This window comes from Heteronotia binoei, chromosome 20, assembly GCF_032191835.1.
Source record: "Heteronotia binoei isolate CCM8104 ecotype False Entrance Well chromosome 20, APGP_CSIRO_Hbin_v1, whole genome shotgun sequence".
Classification (NCBI taxonomy): Eukaryota; Metazoa; Chordata; class Lepidosauria; order Squamata; family Gekkonidae; genus Heteronotia; species Heteronotia binoei.
The window spans coordinates 28,906,539-28,925,023 of NC_083242.1; the positions used below are offsets into that span (position 1 = coordinate 28,906,539).

An 18,485-nucleotide genomic window follows, 5' to 3' on the forward strand; every position below is an offset into this window, starting at 1 on the left:
TCTCCTGATTTAAACCTCTGGCACAAGAAACTTTGGAGCACTTATATAATGGCCAAAATCTCTGACAACTTTAACCAGCTAGAACATCCTCTCTATTCTTCAAACTTCTATGCTATATGGTTTCCTATCCTAGAAATATCTCAAGTCACAAGACGTTATTCCAGATCTAGTTAATGACCTTTCTTTGTGGTAGTGTTTACATTTTGGCTAACAAAGTGAGTAGAGGTCAAAAATACAGGGATTTTCAGTACTGTTTTATTTTCATTGCTTAATTCTAAATTTGATTGTATTTATGGTTCAGTTGTCTCATATTATTGATTATTTGTAAATGATTAGGGTTTGTAGAATCTTTTAGGATCAAGTGCGGTGTTCTACTGGAGAAAGTTTTCCTTCCAGACGTTTCGTTCTCAGCTGCGGAGAACATCCTCAGTGGCGTTGCAGCCGGAGCAGGCGCTCAGACCTTCTTGGCTGCTGTGCATTGAGTGGGGCCAGGGCTGCTGGAGAGCTGCTATTTCTAGGCTGGAGGGGGTGTGATGAAAGGGCAATTGGTTTGTGGAGGTGCCCATTGTTTGGTGGGGCTTCCTGGAAGGGTAGTGATAAGGAAACTGGCTGTTGAATGTGACCATTGTTCCGTGTTAATTGCTGGGAAGGTTGGAAGGGGTTTGAAGATAAGAAAGATGGTTGTTGACTGTGCTGATTGTTCTGTGGAATTTGCTGGTTGTTCTGAGACTTTCTGCAATTTATAGTCTGTAGGGTGTTTTGCAGTAGAACACGGCACTTGATCCCGAAAGATTCTACAAACCCTAATGATGTTACCAGCCGTGAAAACCTGAAATCTTTGATATTTCTAATTGCTTTGGGGTTATCTGCAATAAGTACTACGTGATCTTAAACTGCATCAGTTCTTCATCTCATATCTGTATTCTATATATTACGTAAAATTACAATAAAATATATTTGAAATTTAAAAAAATCCACAGCCGAAGAACAACAAGAGTTTCAGGGTCTTTCAAGAGTCACAGCTCATTTCATCAGACACAACTTTGAAGATATGACCATATGAAGCTGCCTTATACTGAGTCAGACCCTTAGTCCATCAAAGTTAGTCTTGTCTTCTCAGACTGGCAGCGGCTCTCCAGGGCCTCAAGCTGAGGTTTTCCACGTTACTTGCCTGGACCCTTTTTTAGTTGGAGATGCCAGGGATTGAACCTGGGACCTTCTGCTTCCCAAGCAGATGCTCTACCACTGAGCCACAGCGCCATTCATGGCTCTCCAGGGTCTCAAGCTGAGGTTTTTCATGCCTATTTGCCTGGACCCCTTTTTGGAGATGCCAGGGATTGAATCTGGGACCTTCTGCTTACCAAGCAGATGCTCTACCACTGAGCCACCATCCCTTGGTTCTCCAGGGTCTCAAGCTGAGGTTTTTCATGCCTCTTTGCCTGGACCCATTTTAGTTTGAGATGCCGGGGATTGAACCTGGGACCTTCTGCTTACCAAGCAGATGCTCTGCCACTGAGCCACCGTCCCTCTCCTGGGACCTTTGACTCTCAGAAGCTGACATCCTGGAATTCTTGTCGGCCTCTAAGGTGCTACTGGACTCATATCTAACTTGAAGGGCTGTTGTATAGAGGAGGGCGCAGAATTGTTTTCTGTTGCCCCGGAAGTTAGGACCAGAACCAATGGGTTGAAATTAAATCAGAAGAGTTTCCGGCTCAACATTAGGAAGAACTACTTGACAGTTAGAGCGGTTCCTCAGTGGAACAGGCTTGGACCCCTGTGTGTGTGGGGGGGTCCCTTCCAGCTCTATGATTCTTACTGTTATGAAGCTACGTATGAACATATGAAGCTGCCTTATACTGAATCAGACCCTTGGTCCATCAAAGTCAGTCTTGTCTTCTCAGACTGGCAGTGGCTCTCCAGGGTCTCAAGCTGAGGTTTTTCACACCTATTTGCCTCGACCCTTTTTTGGAGATGCCGGGGATTGAACCTGGGACCTTCTGCTTCCCAAGCAGATGCTCTACCACTGAGCCACCGTCCCTCCCAACTGTTCTGCTGCTGACCAATACAGCTACTCTAAAACTTAACTGGAGAGTTGTCTCTTTAATCTTTTCAAGAATGTCAGCTTGGTCCCCCCCCCCCCCCCAGTAATTTTCAGACACCATTGCACTTTTAATGTCATAAGGGCCATCAAGTTTTTTCGCAAGGGGCTCCTGAAATATTGTGATTATTTTAACCCATAGTGGCCAGGCAGTGGGAGCCATTGTGGCAGTAAAGAGAAACTTCTGACCATATGCCCTGGTGAGTTCTGCAAATTCATTTTAAGTTGCATCACTAAGAAGTGACTTTACCCTGGCTAATTGAAGCCTTCCTAAACAGAAATTGAGGAGGGAAGGGGGGATGGCACAGCCTGATCTCAGAAGATGAGCAGGGTCAGAACTTGGAAGGGAGACCACCAAGGAAGACTCTGCAGAGGAAGGCAACTGCAAACCATCTTTGCTTCTCGGTTGCCTTGAAGCACCTTGCTGGGGTCGCCATAGGTTGGTTATGATTTGACGGCACTTCACGCATGCACACAAATGGGTGTTAAAACTTAGTAAGTCACATTGTTCAACCCCTGGAATTACTACTGTTGCCATCATTGCATAGTTACTTGGGTAGGATCTATGTCAACATTTTGGTCAGACTTGGTGTTAATTGAATGCCACTTCCTCTCATGAACTCAGATCTGAATGCCTTTGGCACCCGGAAAAGGGCCACCGCGGTAGCTTTGTGGGTAATTTCCGCCTCACCCTAATGAAGTCCAAGCTGATGATTTGCTTAGCCAGCACCTGTCACCTGCTGCCTGTTAAATAGAGATGCCGGGGATTGAACCTAAGACCTTCTGCATGCCGAGCAGATGTTCTACCACCGAACCACAATTCCTCGGCTTCATTCTCTAGACTTGGATCATAACTTACAGCTGTTCCATTGTAACATTTAGCTTCTGGACTGAGCAACCAGAGTTCTTGGAGTAATTGCTGCACTCAGGGCTTTTTTTTTTTTTTAGTAGGAACGCACAGAAACTCAGTTCCGGCTGGCTTGGCCAGGGCTCCAGCTCCAAAAAAAGGTCCCTGGCAGAGGAAAGGCATTAGGCAGCCACACACGTGAGCTCCGTCCTCTCTGCCACCTCCAGCCCCCAACGGGCTTGTGAAGAAAGCAAGAGATGTGGAGCTGCCAATGAGTGCCCCCCTCCCAGGAGAAGCGATGTCAGAGGGTGTGGCCAAGTATGCAAATGAGTTCCTGCAGGGCTTTTTCTACCAAAAAAAGCCCTGGCTGCACTTAATCCATATTTATTGGTTTGCTGTAAATGTCCATAGAAATATTTTCCATCTGTGTCAAAAAGCCATTAAATGTTGTGGAGTTTTCATTCACCTTACATGGGCCAGGCGCAACTCTAACATCAAGCTGAAGTGGAGCATGATGTAAACGAGCCTTGAAGGAGTTTTAGGCTCCCTCGTGTGATCCCTTCTCCCCCTTCATTCCCTCACAGCCAGTAAGCTAACTCAGTGCTTCTGCTTTGGTGGCATTGTTTGCAGCGCTCTGTTTGGGCCTGTAAACTCAGATTCCAAAGAGGGCTTCGTTCCCAGTTTGGGATCCCAGTTTTCAGGCTAAATTCTTACCGTGTTTTGTAAGGGTGCCAGGTCCACCCTGGCCAACGGTGTGGCATGGAAGGGTAGAGTTACCAAATCTGGGTTGGGAAATTCCTGGAGATTTGGGAAAGGAGTTTGGGGGGGGGGCAGGGACATCAGTGGGGTGTACAACACCATAAAGTCCACCCTCCAAAGTGGCTGTTTCCTCCAGGGGAACTGATTTTTGTAGTCTAGAGAAGATGCACTGTAATTTCAGTGGATCCCCAGGTCCCACCTGGAGGCTGGCATCCATATAATACTATTTTGTGGTTCAGGTATAATGGCAAACAGGTATAATACTATTTTGTGGTTCAGGTATAATGCCTAAGTGGAAGTAATTGTTATTATTTGGGGGGGGGGGTGTTGTTCATTTATACCCTGCCTTTCTCCCCAGTGGGGACCCAAAATGGCTTACATTGTGTCTCTCTCTTCCATTTTATCCTCCCAGCTACCCTGCGAGGTAGGTGAGGTTGGCCTGAGGTGCCACAGCTAGTTGCCATGGCATAAGTGTGGACTCGAATCTGGAGCTCCCAGGTGGCATGTGGGGATTCGAACCTGGAGCTTCAGGTCCTAGTTCAGCGCACTAACTGTTACACCGCACTGGCTGTCAGGTATTATTACACAATGACCTAGATGAGAACATATTTGAATTATTTTCTTTTTTTTAAATACGGTCAGTGTCCTGATCCATAAAATAGTGTGTGGCCATACAGAAAACGGAGACATTGTGCTGTAACGGTTGCAGCACCAGAGTGCATTTGGGGAGGCTTGGGTTCTAGTCCCCGCTTTGCTGTAAAGCTCACTCAGTGCCCCTCGGACCACTCATTCTCTCTTCACCTAACCCAGGGGTCCCCAACCCCCTGGGCCGTGGACCATGGACTGGTACTGGTCCGTGACCTGGTAGCAACCGGGCCGTGGAGTGAGGCAGAGGCACCAACCCTTTCACCCGCCCAGGTGCCAGGCAGACAAAAGAGGCAGCGCAGCCTCACTCCGAAGCACTACCTCTTTCATTCGCCCAGGCAGTGACCTTTGCCTACCTGTCATTTAATGACCCCCATAGGGGGGCCAGGGACAGGGGGTGGGGGTGGGAGCAGCCTGGGGCAACAGAAACCCCAGAACCGCCATCACCACCGGTCCATGGCAAAATTGTCTTTCCCAAACCCAGTCCCTGGTGCCAAAATGGTCGGGGGCCACTGACCTAACCTACCTCACAAGGTTGTTGTAACAGTAAAAAATGATGAGGAGAAAATTAGGGGTTGGTTCCCAAACCAGCTTTTCTGCTAGCGGAAGAGGAAAGAGAAGGCTCCCCTTTCCCCACCCCGAAGGCTGTGTTGGGGTCCATGAGACCTAGGGTTGCCAAGTCCAATTCAAGAAATATCTGGGGACTTTGGGGGTGGAGCCAGGAGACTTTGGGAGTGGAGCCAGGAGACATTGGGGTGGAGCCAAAATCAAGGCTGTGACAAGCATAATTGAACTCCAAAGAGAGTTCTGGCCATCACATATAAAGGGACACCTCTTCAATGCCTTCCTTCCATAGGAAATAATGAAGGATGGGGGCATCTTCTTTTGGGGCACATAGAATTGGATCCCCTGGTCCAATCTTTTTGAAACTTGGGGGGGGGGTATTTTGGGGAGAGGCACTAGATGCTATACTGAAAATTTGGTGCCTCTACCCCAAAAAACAGCCCCCCAGAGCCCCTGATAACCACAGATCAATTCTCCATGATTTTCTATGGGAATAAATCTCCATAGGGAATAACAGAGTTCCCAGCAGACATTTCCCTCCCCTCCCCCCGCTTTCTGACGACTCTGAAGCGGGGAGAGGGCATTCAACCCGGGGGATCCCCTGCCTCCACCTGGGGATTGGCAACCCTAATGAGACCTGTATGGACAAAAGCCGTGAGCAGCAAGGGCTATTCTAGGGAAGGGGGGGCTGGGTGAGAAGGAGCAAGAAATCTAGCTGGATCCAACCCCAGGTATGCAGTTGGAAGCTCTTTGGAAGGAGGACGGGATAAAAGTGTGATGATAAAATACGTACAGACAGGGCTTTTTTGAGCAGGAACGCACAGGAACACCGTTCCGGCTGGCTTGGCACCAGGGGGTGTGGCCTAATATGCAAATGAGCTTCCGCTGGGCTTTTTCTTCAAAAAAAGGCCCTGCATATAGATGATAAAAGAGAGCTGGCTATCAAACACCACCATGAAACGGATTTGTTTGAAGGGGATTTTGAGGGGCGTTAAACCCCTTCTGCCACCTCCCTTTGTTTGGACATTCTTAAGGTTGTAAATTGCAAATTCTGGGAGGAAGGAGTGGAACTTCAGCTGAGCAAAGGCATTGTTGGGCCAGTTTTATCTTACATCAACAGCGTGTGCGTGGAATGAGGTGGCTTTCTAGAACAAGGAGCCGCTGAAAATAAAGTCTGGAAGCCAGTTTACAGTCTGCTCTTTATTGTTATGCGAGCGGTTCAAAATGATACCTGAACTACTTCAGTTAAATATTACCTAAGTAGCTTTTTATATATACAGCTGTTTACTTGTGGGGGGGGAGGGGTTGCATAGCTTCCCATTTTGTTTTGTTTTTCATAAACTGTATTCATAACCCAGTTAAGCTTAGCATTCGGATTTAAAAGTAAGGTTGGCTATCATCGGTTTTATTCCTTTAGTTAACTGGTTTGTGCATTAAGCTTTACTTTCTGCAAGGGGTTTTGGAAAATCTATCGTCTGACCTTGTTTGTTTCCGTTTCATACTTCAGTCCTTATCAAATGCTTAAAAGTTGGGTTGCCAGGTCTGTATTGGAAAATACCTGGAGACTTTAGGGGTGGATCTGGGAGAGGGGTGGGGTTTGGTACAATGACACAGAGTCCACTGTTCAAAGAAGCTGTTTTCTCCAGGGGAGCTAATCTCTGCCAGCTGGAGAGCAGTTGTAAAAGTGGGAGATCTCCAGGCCACACCTGGAGGCTGGCAACCCTAATGGCTGGTGTCTGTTTAATACAGAAGCAGTTACAGGAGATGCTGAAATAGAAAACTCCAAAATTCTTGCAGGCTAGTAGGAGCCGCTTGTATGACTTCTTTGGACGTTTTATTCGTTTTGTTGTTAGCAGGCGATCACAGCTTTTCTTTGCAAGTGTTTGACTTTTCCAGCTCTTCCCCCCCCCCCACCCCCAGCCATAGCCTGTTTGTTAAGGGGAAGAAGGTGTTTTTCCTTGACTAGAAACAGTGTCGAAACAAAGGGGAAGATTTGCCTTTTGCGGGGGCAGTAATACCCTCTAATAACCATAAATATGTTTTTGTAGTAAGGCAAAATAAAAGGAATATTTTGCGACACCTGTTTTTTTTTGTTTGTTCATGTGTGTATATGCTTTTTAAACCAAAACTGTCAACACAGGAAACCAGCTTGGCTTTCGCTGAAACATCTGTACCTGATGTACAGTTTTTGAATAGCAAAATTACAGGGTCTCAGTTTTCAGATTGTAAGGTTAACACTGATTCCTTGAGACAGTGCAGATTTCTGGTTGCTTTCGAAAAAAATGATTTTGCAGGAATTGACTTCTGTTTTGCGTGTGTGTCAATTGTGTACCTGGTGATAAAACGTCATTTTTCAGCTTCTATATATTTTGTTTATGTTACTTATAATCCACCTTTCTCTCTTGGGCTCAAGGTGCATTACACAGGGCGAGTCAATACAATCCACGGGACGGGACATTCAGTGAACAATGCAATAGGATTAGAGTTGTAGAACCAATCAGAAATCTGAAAACAGAACCAACGCAATGGCCTAAGTATTAACATGACACATTAAATGATGGGAAAATTACATAGCAAAATCCTAGCTTCAACAAGCTAAACACAGTGCTGTAGATTTATCTGTGTAATTTTGTGAATAACTTAATGCAATACAACTCTGTTTCCTGTGTAGAAAAACCCTCTTGATTAGTCCAATTTTCTGTCTTAGATATCTCAGGGAGGCGGTTGAAAAGAGAAAATATTGTTTCCAAAGACAGTATATACTTTTTAAATCTTTAGATGTTTCATATTTTGTAATTTTAGTTGCCAGTGTCAATTGTGCAAGGAAAAAACCCTTTCTGCTTCAGCATTAACTTCTTGCGGTCTAGAACTTGGGTATTAAAATGTACACACCCTTTTTAGCCATATGTATAGAATCATAGAGTTGGAAGGGATCTCCAGGGTCATCTAGTCCAACCCCCTGCATAATGCATGAAATTCACCAATACCTCCCCCTAAATTCACAGGATCCTCATTGCTGTCAGATGGCCATCTAGCCTCTGGGGAGGGACGGTGGCTCAGTGGTAGAGCATCTGCTTGGGAAGCAGAAGGTCCCAGGTTCAATCCCTGGCATCTCCAAAAAAGATGTAGGTGTGAAAAACCTCAGCTTGAGACCCTGGAGAGCCGCTGCCAGTCTGAGAAGACAATACTGACTTTGATGGACCAGAGGTCTGATTCAGTATAAGGCAGCTTCATATGTTCATATGTCCATATGTCTGTTGAAAAACCTCCAAGGAAGGAGAGCCCACCACCTCCTGAGGAAGTCGGTTCCACTGAGGAACCGCTCAAACGGTCAGGAAGTTATTCCTAATGTTGAGCCGGAAACTCTTTTGATTTAATTTCAACCCGTTGGTTCTGGTCCTACCTTCTGGGGCCACAGAAAAAAATTCCGCACCATATGACAGCCCTTCAAATACTTGAAGCTGGTGATCGTATCACCTCTCAGCTGCCTCCTCTCCAGGCTAAACATGCCCAGCTCCTTCACCCTTTCTTCGTAGAACTTGGTCTCCAGACCCCTCGCCATCTTCGTCGCCCTCCTCTGGGCCCGTTCCAGCTTGTCTGTATCCTTCTTAAAATGTGGTGCCCAAAACTGAACACAAGACTCCAGGTGAGGTCTTACCAGAGCAGAGTAAAGCAATACCATCACTTCACGTGATTTGGACACTATGCTTCTGTTGATAGAGCCCAAAATTGCATTTGCCTTTTTAGCCACCACATCACACTGTTGACTCACGTTCAGCGAATGATCCACTAAGACCCTTAGATCCTTTTCGCACATACTACTGCTAAGACAAGTCTCCCCCATCCTATGTATAATTAGAAGGAGAGATACTGGGAACACAGTTTTCTCAGAGGGCTTTCTCTGTCATGGCATTGATTATAGCAGGGGTCCCCAAAGTGGTGCCTGGGGCTGCAATTACAACTCACAAAGCCTTTACTGGTGTCCACCAAATGTTTTCAGTAAGCGATTGGGGCTTTTTCTAGGATAGCTTCTGCTCAGCCACTGGAGATTTGATTGGCTGTGCAGTTTTTTTTAAAATAAAAATGTTGATATGTCACAGCACGAGGATCTTTATTGTGTGACAGAAGAGAAGTTGTGGCAGCCATTGTGTGACTGGCTCCGCCTTCTGCCACACCCATTTTGTGGCCACGCCCACTGCACTGTGTCAACATTCCAAAGGGGCCCACAGGTTCAAAAAGGTTGGGGACCCCTGTCTCAGATGACAGGTAAAGGTAGTAACATCCTGTAGATGGGCCGGCTTCAGATTTATTGAGGTTCTCAGCTTTGGGTTACTGATTTTCATTTTTATCCCTGCTGTTCTCAGGGAGTTGACTTTGCCTAACCTGGCTGCTGCTGTTTTGTTTTGTCCCCCCAGAATGTGATGGAACAATTCAACCCGGGACTGCGGAACTTAATAAACCTGGGGAAAAACTATGAAAAAACTGTTAACGGTAAGCCTCCCTAGTTTCTATGTTAACTTTCTGATTAAATACACAGTACTTAAGGGAAGCCATGCTGAATAAGGCCATTGGCCCATCCAGTCCAGCACTCTGTATCACACAGTGGACAAAACCCAGGTGCCATCAGGAGATCCATTGACAGGGCCAGAACTCCAGAAGCCCTCTCATTGCTGCCCCCCCCAAGCACCAAGAAAACAGAGCATCACTGTCCCAGACATAAGAGAAGCCATGTTGGATTCAGTGGTCCATCCCATCTAGCACTTTGTGTCACACAATGGCCAAAACCCAGGTGCCATGAAGAGGTCCACCAGTGGGGCCAGAACTCCAGAAGCCCTCCCACTGTGTCCCCCCCAAAGTACCAAGAATACAGAGCATCACCGACGCAGACAGTGTTCCACCTATCCCTTGTGGCTAATAGCCACAGATGGAACTCTGCTCCATATGTTTATCCAATCTCCTCTTGAAGTTGTCTGTGCTTGTAGCTGCCCCACTTCCTGCAGCACTGGATTCCATGTGTTAATTACTCTTCAGGTGGAAAAGTACTTCCTATTGCTCATTAACCTCATTGAGTGTCCACAAGTTCTTGCATTGTGACAAATGCAGAAAAGTACTTTTCTCTACCTTCTCTATCCCATGCATCATATTGTAAGCCTCTACCATGTCAACCCTCAATCCTCATTTATTAGGGTTGCCAATCCCCAGGTGGGGGCAGGGGATCCCCCAGTTTGGAGGCCCTCCCCCCACTTCAGGATTATCAGAAAGCGGGGTGGGGAGAGAATGTCTGCCGGGTGCTCCATTATATCCTACAGCACGGATGGCCAACGGCAGGTCTCCAGATGTTTTTTGCCTACAACTCCCATCAGCCCCAGCCAGCATGGCCAGTGACTGGGGCTGATGGGAGCTGTAGGCAAAAAAAATATCTGGAGAGCTGCCGTTGGCCACCCCTGCCCTATAGAGACCGATTCCCATAGCGTGTAATGTAGAATTGATGCATGGGTATCTGGGGCTCGGGGGGGGGGTGCTGTTTTTTGAGGTAGAAGTACCACATTTTCAACACAGCATCCGGTGCCTCTCTTCAAAACACCCCCAAGTTTCAAAAAAGACTGAACCAGGGGGTCGAATTCCAAGAGCCCCCAAAGAAGGTTCCCCTGTCCTTCATTGTTTTCAAATGGAGGGAAGGCTTTTAAAAGGTGTGCGGTCCCTTTCTCTGTGAACTTGTCAGAACTTCATTTGGAGTTCAGTCATGCTTGTCACACCCTTGCTCCTGGCTCCACCCCCGAAGTCTCCTGGCTCCACCCCCCCAAAGTCCCTAGATATTTCTTGAGTTGGCCCTGGCAACCCTATCATTTCTCCAGGGTAAAGAGCCCTGGCCTCTTTATCCTTTCTTCACAGGGAAGGTGTTCCATCCCCATAATCATTTTAGCCGCCCGTCATATGTTACTTCATAGAACAAGTTTTGGTAGCGTTGCAGTACAGGGACTGCCTTGCAGATAGATCACCGATGGCTACATGCCCACTTGCCAGTGAACACCCATGCTAATCATCTGTGGCTACAGATGACCTGAAAGATACTGAGATCCCCTAGCTCAGGGGTGGCCAACGGTAGCTCTCCAGATATTTTCTGCCTACAACGCCCATCAGCCCCAGCCATTGGCCATGCTAGCTGGGGCTGATGGGAGTCGTAGGCAAAAAAAACATCTGGAGAGCTACCGTCGGCCACCCCTGCCCTAGCTGTTGTGTGCATGTAAAGTGCCAACCCTGTGGGGGGAGGGACTTTCAAGGCGAGAGATGAACAGAGGTGGTTTGCCATTGCCTACCTCTGCGTAGCAACCCTGGTCTTCCTTGGTGGTCTCCTATCCAAGCGCTAACCAGGGCCAACTCTGCTTAGCTTCTGAGATCTAATGAGACTGAACTAGCCCGGGCCATGCAGGTAAAGGCAAGAGACAAACAGAGGGGGTTGGGCCGTTGCGTGGCTGTGCGTAGCAACTCTGGACTCCCTCTGTGGTCTCCCATTTGAGATATCGGATCAGGCTAGCCGGGGGCCATCCAAGTCAGCCTATAAGGTGGAACTCTGAAAGTGACATCCGGCCGTCTTGATAGACGTTCATCCTGTACTGCAGAACCTTTAATCTATTGTGGTTTTAAAATTATTTATGTAACTGTCTTTTAACTGTCTTTTATTAACTGCATTTTATTATATGAATTGTATCTATTGTAATCATGGTTCACGCCATGTCTTGTGAGCCGCCCTGAGCCTGCCTCGGCAGGGAGGGCGGGATATAAATAAAAGCTTATTATTATTAAGTCAGCCCCTCTCCCCCAAACTACCTTATGCTAAACCCCTGGGCTCTGGCACAGTTAATTCTTTCAGGCCCAGCTCTCGCACTCCTCCAAAACTGCCAGGCTTGACAAATGAGAGTATTTTGTTTGTTTACAAGCCGGACTTGTTTTGTTTGCAGAGGCTGACAAACTCATTTGTCTGTCGCTCCCTTTCAGATTGCTAGATGGGAACCTGACGTCTGCGGTTGGAAGTTTCAGACAGGTTCGATCTAGCACGCATAGGGTTGCCAAGTCCAATTCAAGAAATATCTGGGGACTTTGGGGGCGGAGCCAGGAGACTTTGGGGGTGGAGCCAGGAGACATTGGGGGTGGAGCCAAGATCAAGGCTGTGACAAGCGTGATTGAACTCCAAAGGGAGTTCTGGCCATCACATTTAAAGGGACGGCACACCTTTTCAATTCCTTCCTTCCATAGGAAATAATGAAGGATAGGGGCACCTTCTTTTGGGGCTCATAGAATTGGACCCCCTAGTCCAATCTTTTTGAAACTTGGGGGGTATTTTGAGAAGAGGCGCTAGATGCTATACTGAAAATTTGGCACCCCTACCCCCCAAAACAGCCCCCCCCCCCAGAGCCCCAGATACCTGTGGATCAATTCTCCATGATTTTCTATTGGGAATAAATCTCCATAGGGAATAATAGAGTTCCCAGCAGACATTTCCCTCCCCTCCCCCCGCTTCCTGACGACCCTGAAGCGGGGGGAGGGTCTCCAAACCGGGGGATCCCCTGCCCCCACCTGGGGATTGGCAACCCTAAGCACGCATCTTATCACAGATCTCATTTCATTTTATAGCGTTTTTCCTGCTTTGAAATTGGAAGTATTAAAAATACCCTTAAAAAAGCCAGATCGGAATACCCTTGAGTTCCTTTAGGAGTTTAGGTCAGAAGGATTTTGGCTTCTGTTTCTCATTTACCATGGGAGAGTTTGTACGCGTTTTTTTTTTTTTTTGCAGAACTAGGATTGGAAGTTCAGCTTGCCATGTTGTTAATATCTATTTTTGTAAAGTACTCTTAAGTACTTAACAAAATTTTCTGCATGAGGAATGTGAAGTGGGTTTTGTCTGTGTGTGGGGGAGGGGCAGAGTTAGACGAGATAACGTGGGACTGATTAAACTAAAGCTCTGGAATTCAGTGGTGTAACGTCTTTTTCCCTTAGCTGGGTTGCCTTTTCACTTCCCTTTTGACCCTAAACGTTTGCTCTGTCAGGTATGGCCTGAAGTGCCTTGATATTCTCTATGGTGTTGCAAAAGATGATAAACAGTGAATCAGAACTGTTTCCGGATCAATCTCCTATGTCTTTAGTCTAGAAATGACTAATCTAGGTATGTGTGGGCTGAAACATAGAGCTGGAAGGCAGCTCAATGGCCATCCAGTCCAACCCCTTGCACAATGCAGGAAATTCACAGCTACACCCCTCCCCCCAATCCTGGTGACCCCCTATTCCAGGGGTGGCCAACGGTAGCTCTCCAGATTTTTTGGCCTACAACTCCCATCAGCCCCAGCCAGCATGGCCAGTGGCTGGGGCTGATGGGAGTTGTAGGCAAAAAAACATCTGGAGAGCTACAGTTGGCCACCCCTACACCTATTCTATGTCCAGAGGAACACAAGAAACCTCCAGGATCCCTGGACCAATGTGGCCTGGAGTAGGGTTACCAAGTCCAATTCAGGAAATATCTGGGGACTTTGGGGGTGGAGCCAGGAGACAAGTTGTGACAAGCATAATGGAACTCCAAAGAGAGTTCTGGCCATCACATTTAAAGGGACCACACACCTTTTAAATGCCTTTCCTCCATTGGAAATAATAAAGGTTAGGGGCACCTTCTTTTGGGGCTCATAGAATTGGATCCCCTGGTCCAATCTTTTTGAAGCTTAGAGGGTGTTTTGAGGAGAGGCATTGGATGCTATGCTGCAAATTCGGTGCCTCTACCTAAAAAGACAGCCCTCCGGAGCCCCAGATAACCACAGATCAATTTTCCATTATACCCTGTGGGAATTGGTGTCCATAGGCAATAATGGAGTGCCCAGCAGACATTTCTCCACCCCCCCCCCCCCTTCGCACTTTCGGATGACCCTGAGGCTTGTCAACTGTTGTTAACCACCCTGAGTTCAATAGGGGAGGGCAGAATATAAATATAATAAAATAAAATAAACCGTAGCCTGGAGGGAAATTCCTTCCTGACTCCAAAGAGGCAATCAGCATTACTCTGGGTGTATAACAAAGGGCCAGAAGAACCAAGAACTCATCCTTTCATGACCTCCTCCTCACAATCTGCCTAAATTCACAGAATCAGCCTTGCTGTCACAGATAGCTATCTAAAAGGTAAAGGTAATCCCCTGTGCAAGCATCAGTCATTTCCCACCCTGGGGTGACGTCACATCACAACGGTTTTCATGGCAGGCTTTTTTACAGGGTAGTTTGCCACTGCCTTCCCCAGTCATTTACACTTTACCCCCGGCAAGCTGGGGACTCATTTTACCAACCTCTGTGAGATAGAGATAGAAGGCGGAGTCAACCGTGAGCCAGCTACCTGAACCCAGCTTCCACTGGGATCGAATTCAGGTCACGAACAGAGCTTGGACTGCAGTACTGCAGCTTACCACTCTGGGGTTGAAAACCTCCAAAGGAGACCCCATCAGCTCCTAAGGAAGCCTGTTCCACCGAGGAACCTCTCTGTCATCCTAACATTTAACCGAAAACTCCTTTTGATTTAATTTTGATTTTGTTGGTTCTTGTGGGGCAACAGTAAAACAACCTGAAAGAAAGTTGGTTTCCTTTGTCTTTACAAAGGTGCGTGCTGACAGGCAGTCTGGTAGACATTTTCATAAGCCCGATAACCTCTGGCTTTGTTTGCAGGCAGGATTAAAAATTCTGTTTGCTGGAGTAGCGAGCCTTCGCATAGGCCAGCAGCAATATCAGAAGGACCAAATCCTTTTGGAAGGCGGGGCTGAAAGTCTAGCACAGGTTAGGGAACAAGACCGGGCAGATCTGTGCGTGTGTTAAGGGCTGTCAAGTTCGCCACGACCCTATGAATTCATGTCCTCCAAAGCATCCTATTACTTAATTGCCGTTCTCAGGTCTTGCAAACTGAGGACAGGGGGAAGTGACCAGTGTTCCCTCTAAGCTCAGTTAGTGTGAGCTAGTTCACAGGGTTTTTTAGCCTCCAGCTCACACATTTTTGTTCTCAGCTCAGGAAAAATGGCCCCAGAGCAAGCTAATTTATGCAGGACCTCACAACTTTAACGCCAGTAGCTCGTGAACCAGAATTTTTGCTCACAAGACTCCACAGTTTAGAGGGAGCTTGTGACATGAATCGATTTGATCTTGGGCTCCAGGGACACATCGTGACACTTATAGATCTTTTCTAGCTCCTTCATGGCTGCCCTCCCCGGTCTCAGCGTCCGTCTGATTTCCTGGGTGCAGTATCCATTTTTGGTGGATGATTGAGCCAAGGAATAGAAACCTTGGAGCAAATTCCGTTTCTTCACCATCAAAGTTGTATAATTACCCGGCAGTTATTACTTCAGTCTTCTTGATGTTCAGCTGTACTCCAGCTGTAATCCCGCTTTGGCTCTTTCTGTTTCAACCTTCATCAGTAGTCGTTTTAAAGTCCTCACTGTTTTCTGCCAGTAGCGTAGTGTCATCAGCACTAAGCCTCTGAATCCCAGAGCCAGGAGGCAAGATCAGGTGAAGACCTCGGCCTCTCTGCCCTGTTGTTGGCCCTCCAGAGGAACCGGTTGGCCACTGTGTGAGACAGGATGCTGGACTAGATGGACCACTAGTCTGATCCAGCAAGGCTCTTCTGATGTTCTTATGAGGGGAAGGCCTTGGCCTCTGTGCCCTGTTGTTGGGGAACCGGTTGGCCACTCTGTGAGACAGGATGCTGGACTAGATGGACCACTAGTCTGATCCAGCAAGGCTCTTCTGATGTTCTTATGAGGGGAAGGCCTTGGCCTCTGTGCCCTGTTGTTGGGGAACCGGTTGGCCACTCTGTGAGACAGGATGCTGGACTAGATGGACCACTAGTCTGATCCAGCAAGGCTCTTCTGATGTTCTTATGAGGGGAAGACCTTTGCCTCTGTGCCCTGTTGTTGGGGAACTGGTTGGCCACTCTGTGAGACAGGATGCTGGACTAGATGGACCACTTGTCTGATCCAGCAAGGCTCTTCTGATGTTCTTATGAGGGGAAGGCCTCGGCCTCTGTGCCCTGTTGTTGGGGAACTGGTTGGCCACTCTGTGAGACAGGATGCTGGACTAGATGGACCACTAGTCTGATCCAGCAAGGCTCTTCTGATGTTCTTATGAGGGGAAGGCCTTGGCCTCTGTGCCCTGTTGTTGGGGAACTGGTTGGCCACTCTTGTGAGACAGGATGCTGGACTAGATGGACCACTAGTCTGATCCAGCAAGGCTCTTCTGATGTTCTTATGAGGGGAAGGCCTCGGCCTCTGTGCCCTGTTGTTGGCCCTCCAGAGCAACTGGTTGGCCACTCTGTGAGACAGGATGCTGGACTAGATGGACTATTGATCTGTTCCAGCAGGTCTCTTCATATGGTCTTATGCCTATCTCAAACTGTTAATGTTCTTTCCACCAGATCTACTCAGCAGCTAGGTCCCATTTTCTCCAGTGGGATTTATTTCCAGGGGAGGGTTCTTGGGCTTGCAGCCTTCGTTTCAGTATCGCCACTAACAAAGCTAAAATCCATTCAGTTCCTTTTGACTTTATTTATGTATGTTATTTTCATCGTTGAGAAGATGGCTTTGCTTGGGATATGTGTGAGCTTGAATCACATGGTTTTTTTCCCCATGGGAGCAGTCACACACACAAAAATTATGTATGCGGCTTCCTTGTTGTGCGCCTATGGGACATATTTTTCCACTTAGAGTCCTCTTTTGGAAACTACTAAATTAAAACATGATGGGAGACAGATGAGAGAATGTGATTCGTCTCAAGCATCCGTTTGTATTCCATTAACTTTACTGCATTTAAAAAAAAAACACCACAATGCTGTGCTCTTTAGAGAGGATTAAAGGGAACATAATGATGTAAACAGTTCTTCATGTTACCTTTTAAGGGTGCTCTTTTAGTGAAAAGTTCATTATACTCTGAGGCCTCCAGAACAGAGGAACTTTAGTATTGTGGCTGGTCGAATTGCTGATAGGTATATCTGTCCGAATTGCATGAAATACTTTGTATCTCCATAGTGGCAGCTCTGCAGAAATAGATTGCTGGTTTGTACAGTGTGTCAGGGACCTGTTTGTAAGAACCTTCCATGTGCTGTATTTGCTTTTTAACTTGAACAATTCTGCATTGCAACTGTAGAAAACTACAGCTCGTTTGTCTGCCTGCTCACTCCTGTATGCAGCAGGAAATTCTGAGTGATGGGTGTGACGAACTTCTGGTCTAGGAATAATTTGTTACACACCCTGAGTCTGCAAATTAGACCTCAGTGCGCAGTCCTTTCAGTGCTCCTTACAGCTCACTAGAAAATGAATCAATAGTTGATTCTGTTGTGTGCGCATGGAATGCAGTTCAGCGCATGAGCAGTAATATTTTCTCAAATGCCTCATTGCAAATTGAATAGTTTTCCTTGGGCATAAAGGCAAATAGAGCACACCTCCAAAAACTCTGCCCTTCCAGGCCTCTGTCCCCTAAAATCTCAAGGACTTTCTCGGCCCATAGCTGGTGACTCTACTTTGAGGGCACAGTGTCTCCAAACTTTGCCAGCTCACCCAGCCCCACAAGGAAAAAAAATCCAGATTTGAAAGAAGTATCAGATGTTAGCTCTTTACAGACTAGATACATTTTCTGTTATGCCCTGAGTTACACAGAGTGTTTTCTAGCCTGGTTTCCTTGCAGAAAAATTCAATCTACAAATTTTCCTGCAAAATAAAAATGCAATTCAGTGATAGCCGATGCCAAACTTGAATGTGTTTTGTGCTGAATCTGTAAAAGAACAGGATCCGGGGAGAGTCCGCACCTGCTGGGGATTATTGGTTAGCTGCTTTCAGCTTGGGAAAGTATGCGGTGATGACATTGCTTCGAAAACTGGATCTCCATGAAAAGAGAGATGGAAAGGGATCTGTATAGCTCTTCTTGGCTTGGTGGGCAGCCGTTTCGCTCACTTGCCCTTGGGGAGAGGGCTCGTGTCTCACTGGCAGAGCATCTGCAGAAGGTCCCAGGTTCAGTTCCCAGCATCTCCTATTAAAAGGACCTCAAGAGCAGGTGTTGGGAAACCTGAGCGTAAAACTTAAAGATCCACTGCCAGCCGTACAATACTGAGCTGGAGGGACCAATAGTCTGGCTTGGAATAGCTGCTAAGAACACAGTTACTGTAAGAGAGGGGCAGCACTCAAGAGCTGCAGTGACTGGTTCATAGCCCTAACCTTGTTGCCCTTTACAGTAATATGTCCTTCCCTTTTCAGGCTCCCCGCCAGTGAGCAGATCCGTCTCCGCTTACTCTCCGTTTTGAGAGCTACCATTTACCCCCTAAGGAATCCTCCTGTCCTCCTCTCACTACCTTATGCCTTGTTTCTGCTTGTTTCTGACGTAGCATTTCTCTCGGGTTCACCGGTGGTTTATTTTAGATCCCTCCCTCAGCCAATTAAAACGGTTAGGCGCCAGGGTTCTAGCAGCCTGAACAGCCCGGTTTAGACCTCTCTCAAAAGAGCACGGAAGCGAAGCCAGGGTCAGCCGCGGGTACCACGTTGATTGGGAGACCACCAAGGAAAACCAAGG

General features: G+C 47.1%; 1 protein-coding gene across 1 annotated transcript in view; it reads left to right on the top strand.

Annotated features, from left to right (window-relative positions):
* The window catches only part of BAIAP2L1 (BAR/IMD domain containing adaptor protein 2 like 1), a 124,042-nt gene that overhangs the window by 26,947 nt on the left and 78,610 nt on the right, over positions 1-18,485 (top strand). The window contains exon 2 of the mRNA XM_060260633.1: positions 9,329-9,404. Within this exon, the coding sequence (XP_060116616.1) occupies positions 9,329-9,404 (76 nt within the window). The remainder of the gene's footprint in view (positions 1-9,328; positions 9,405-18,485) is intronic.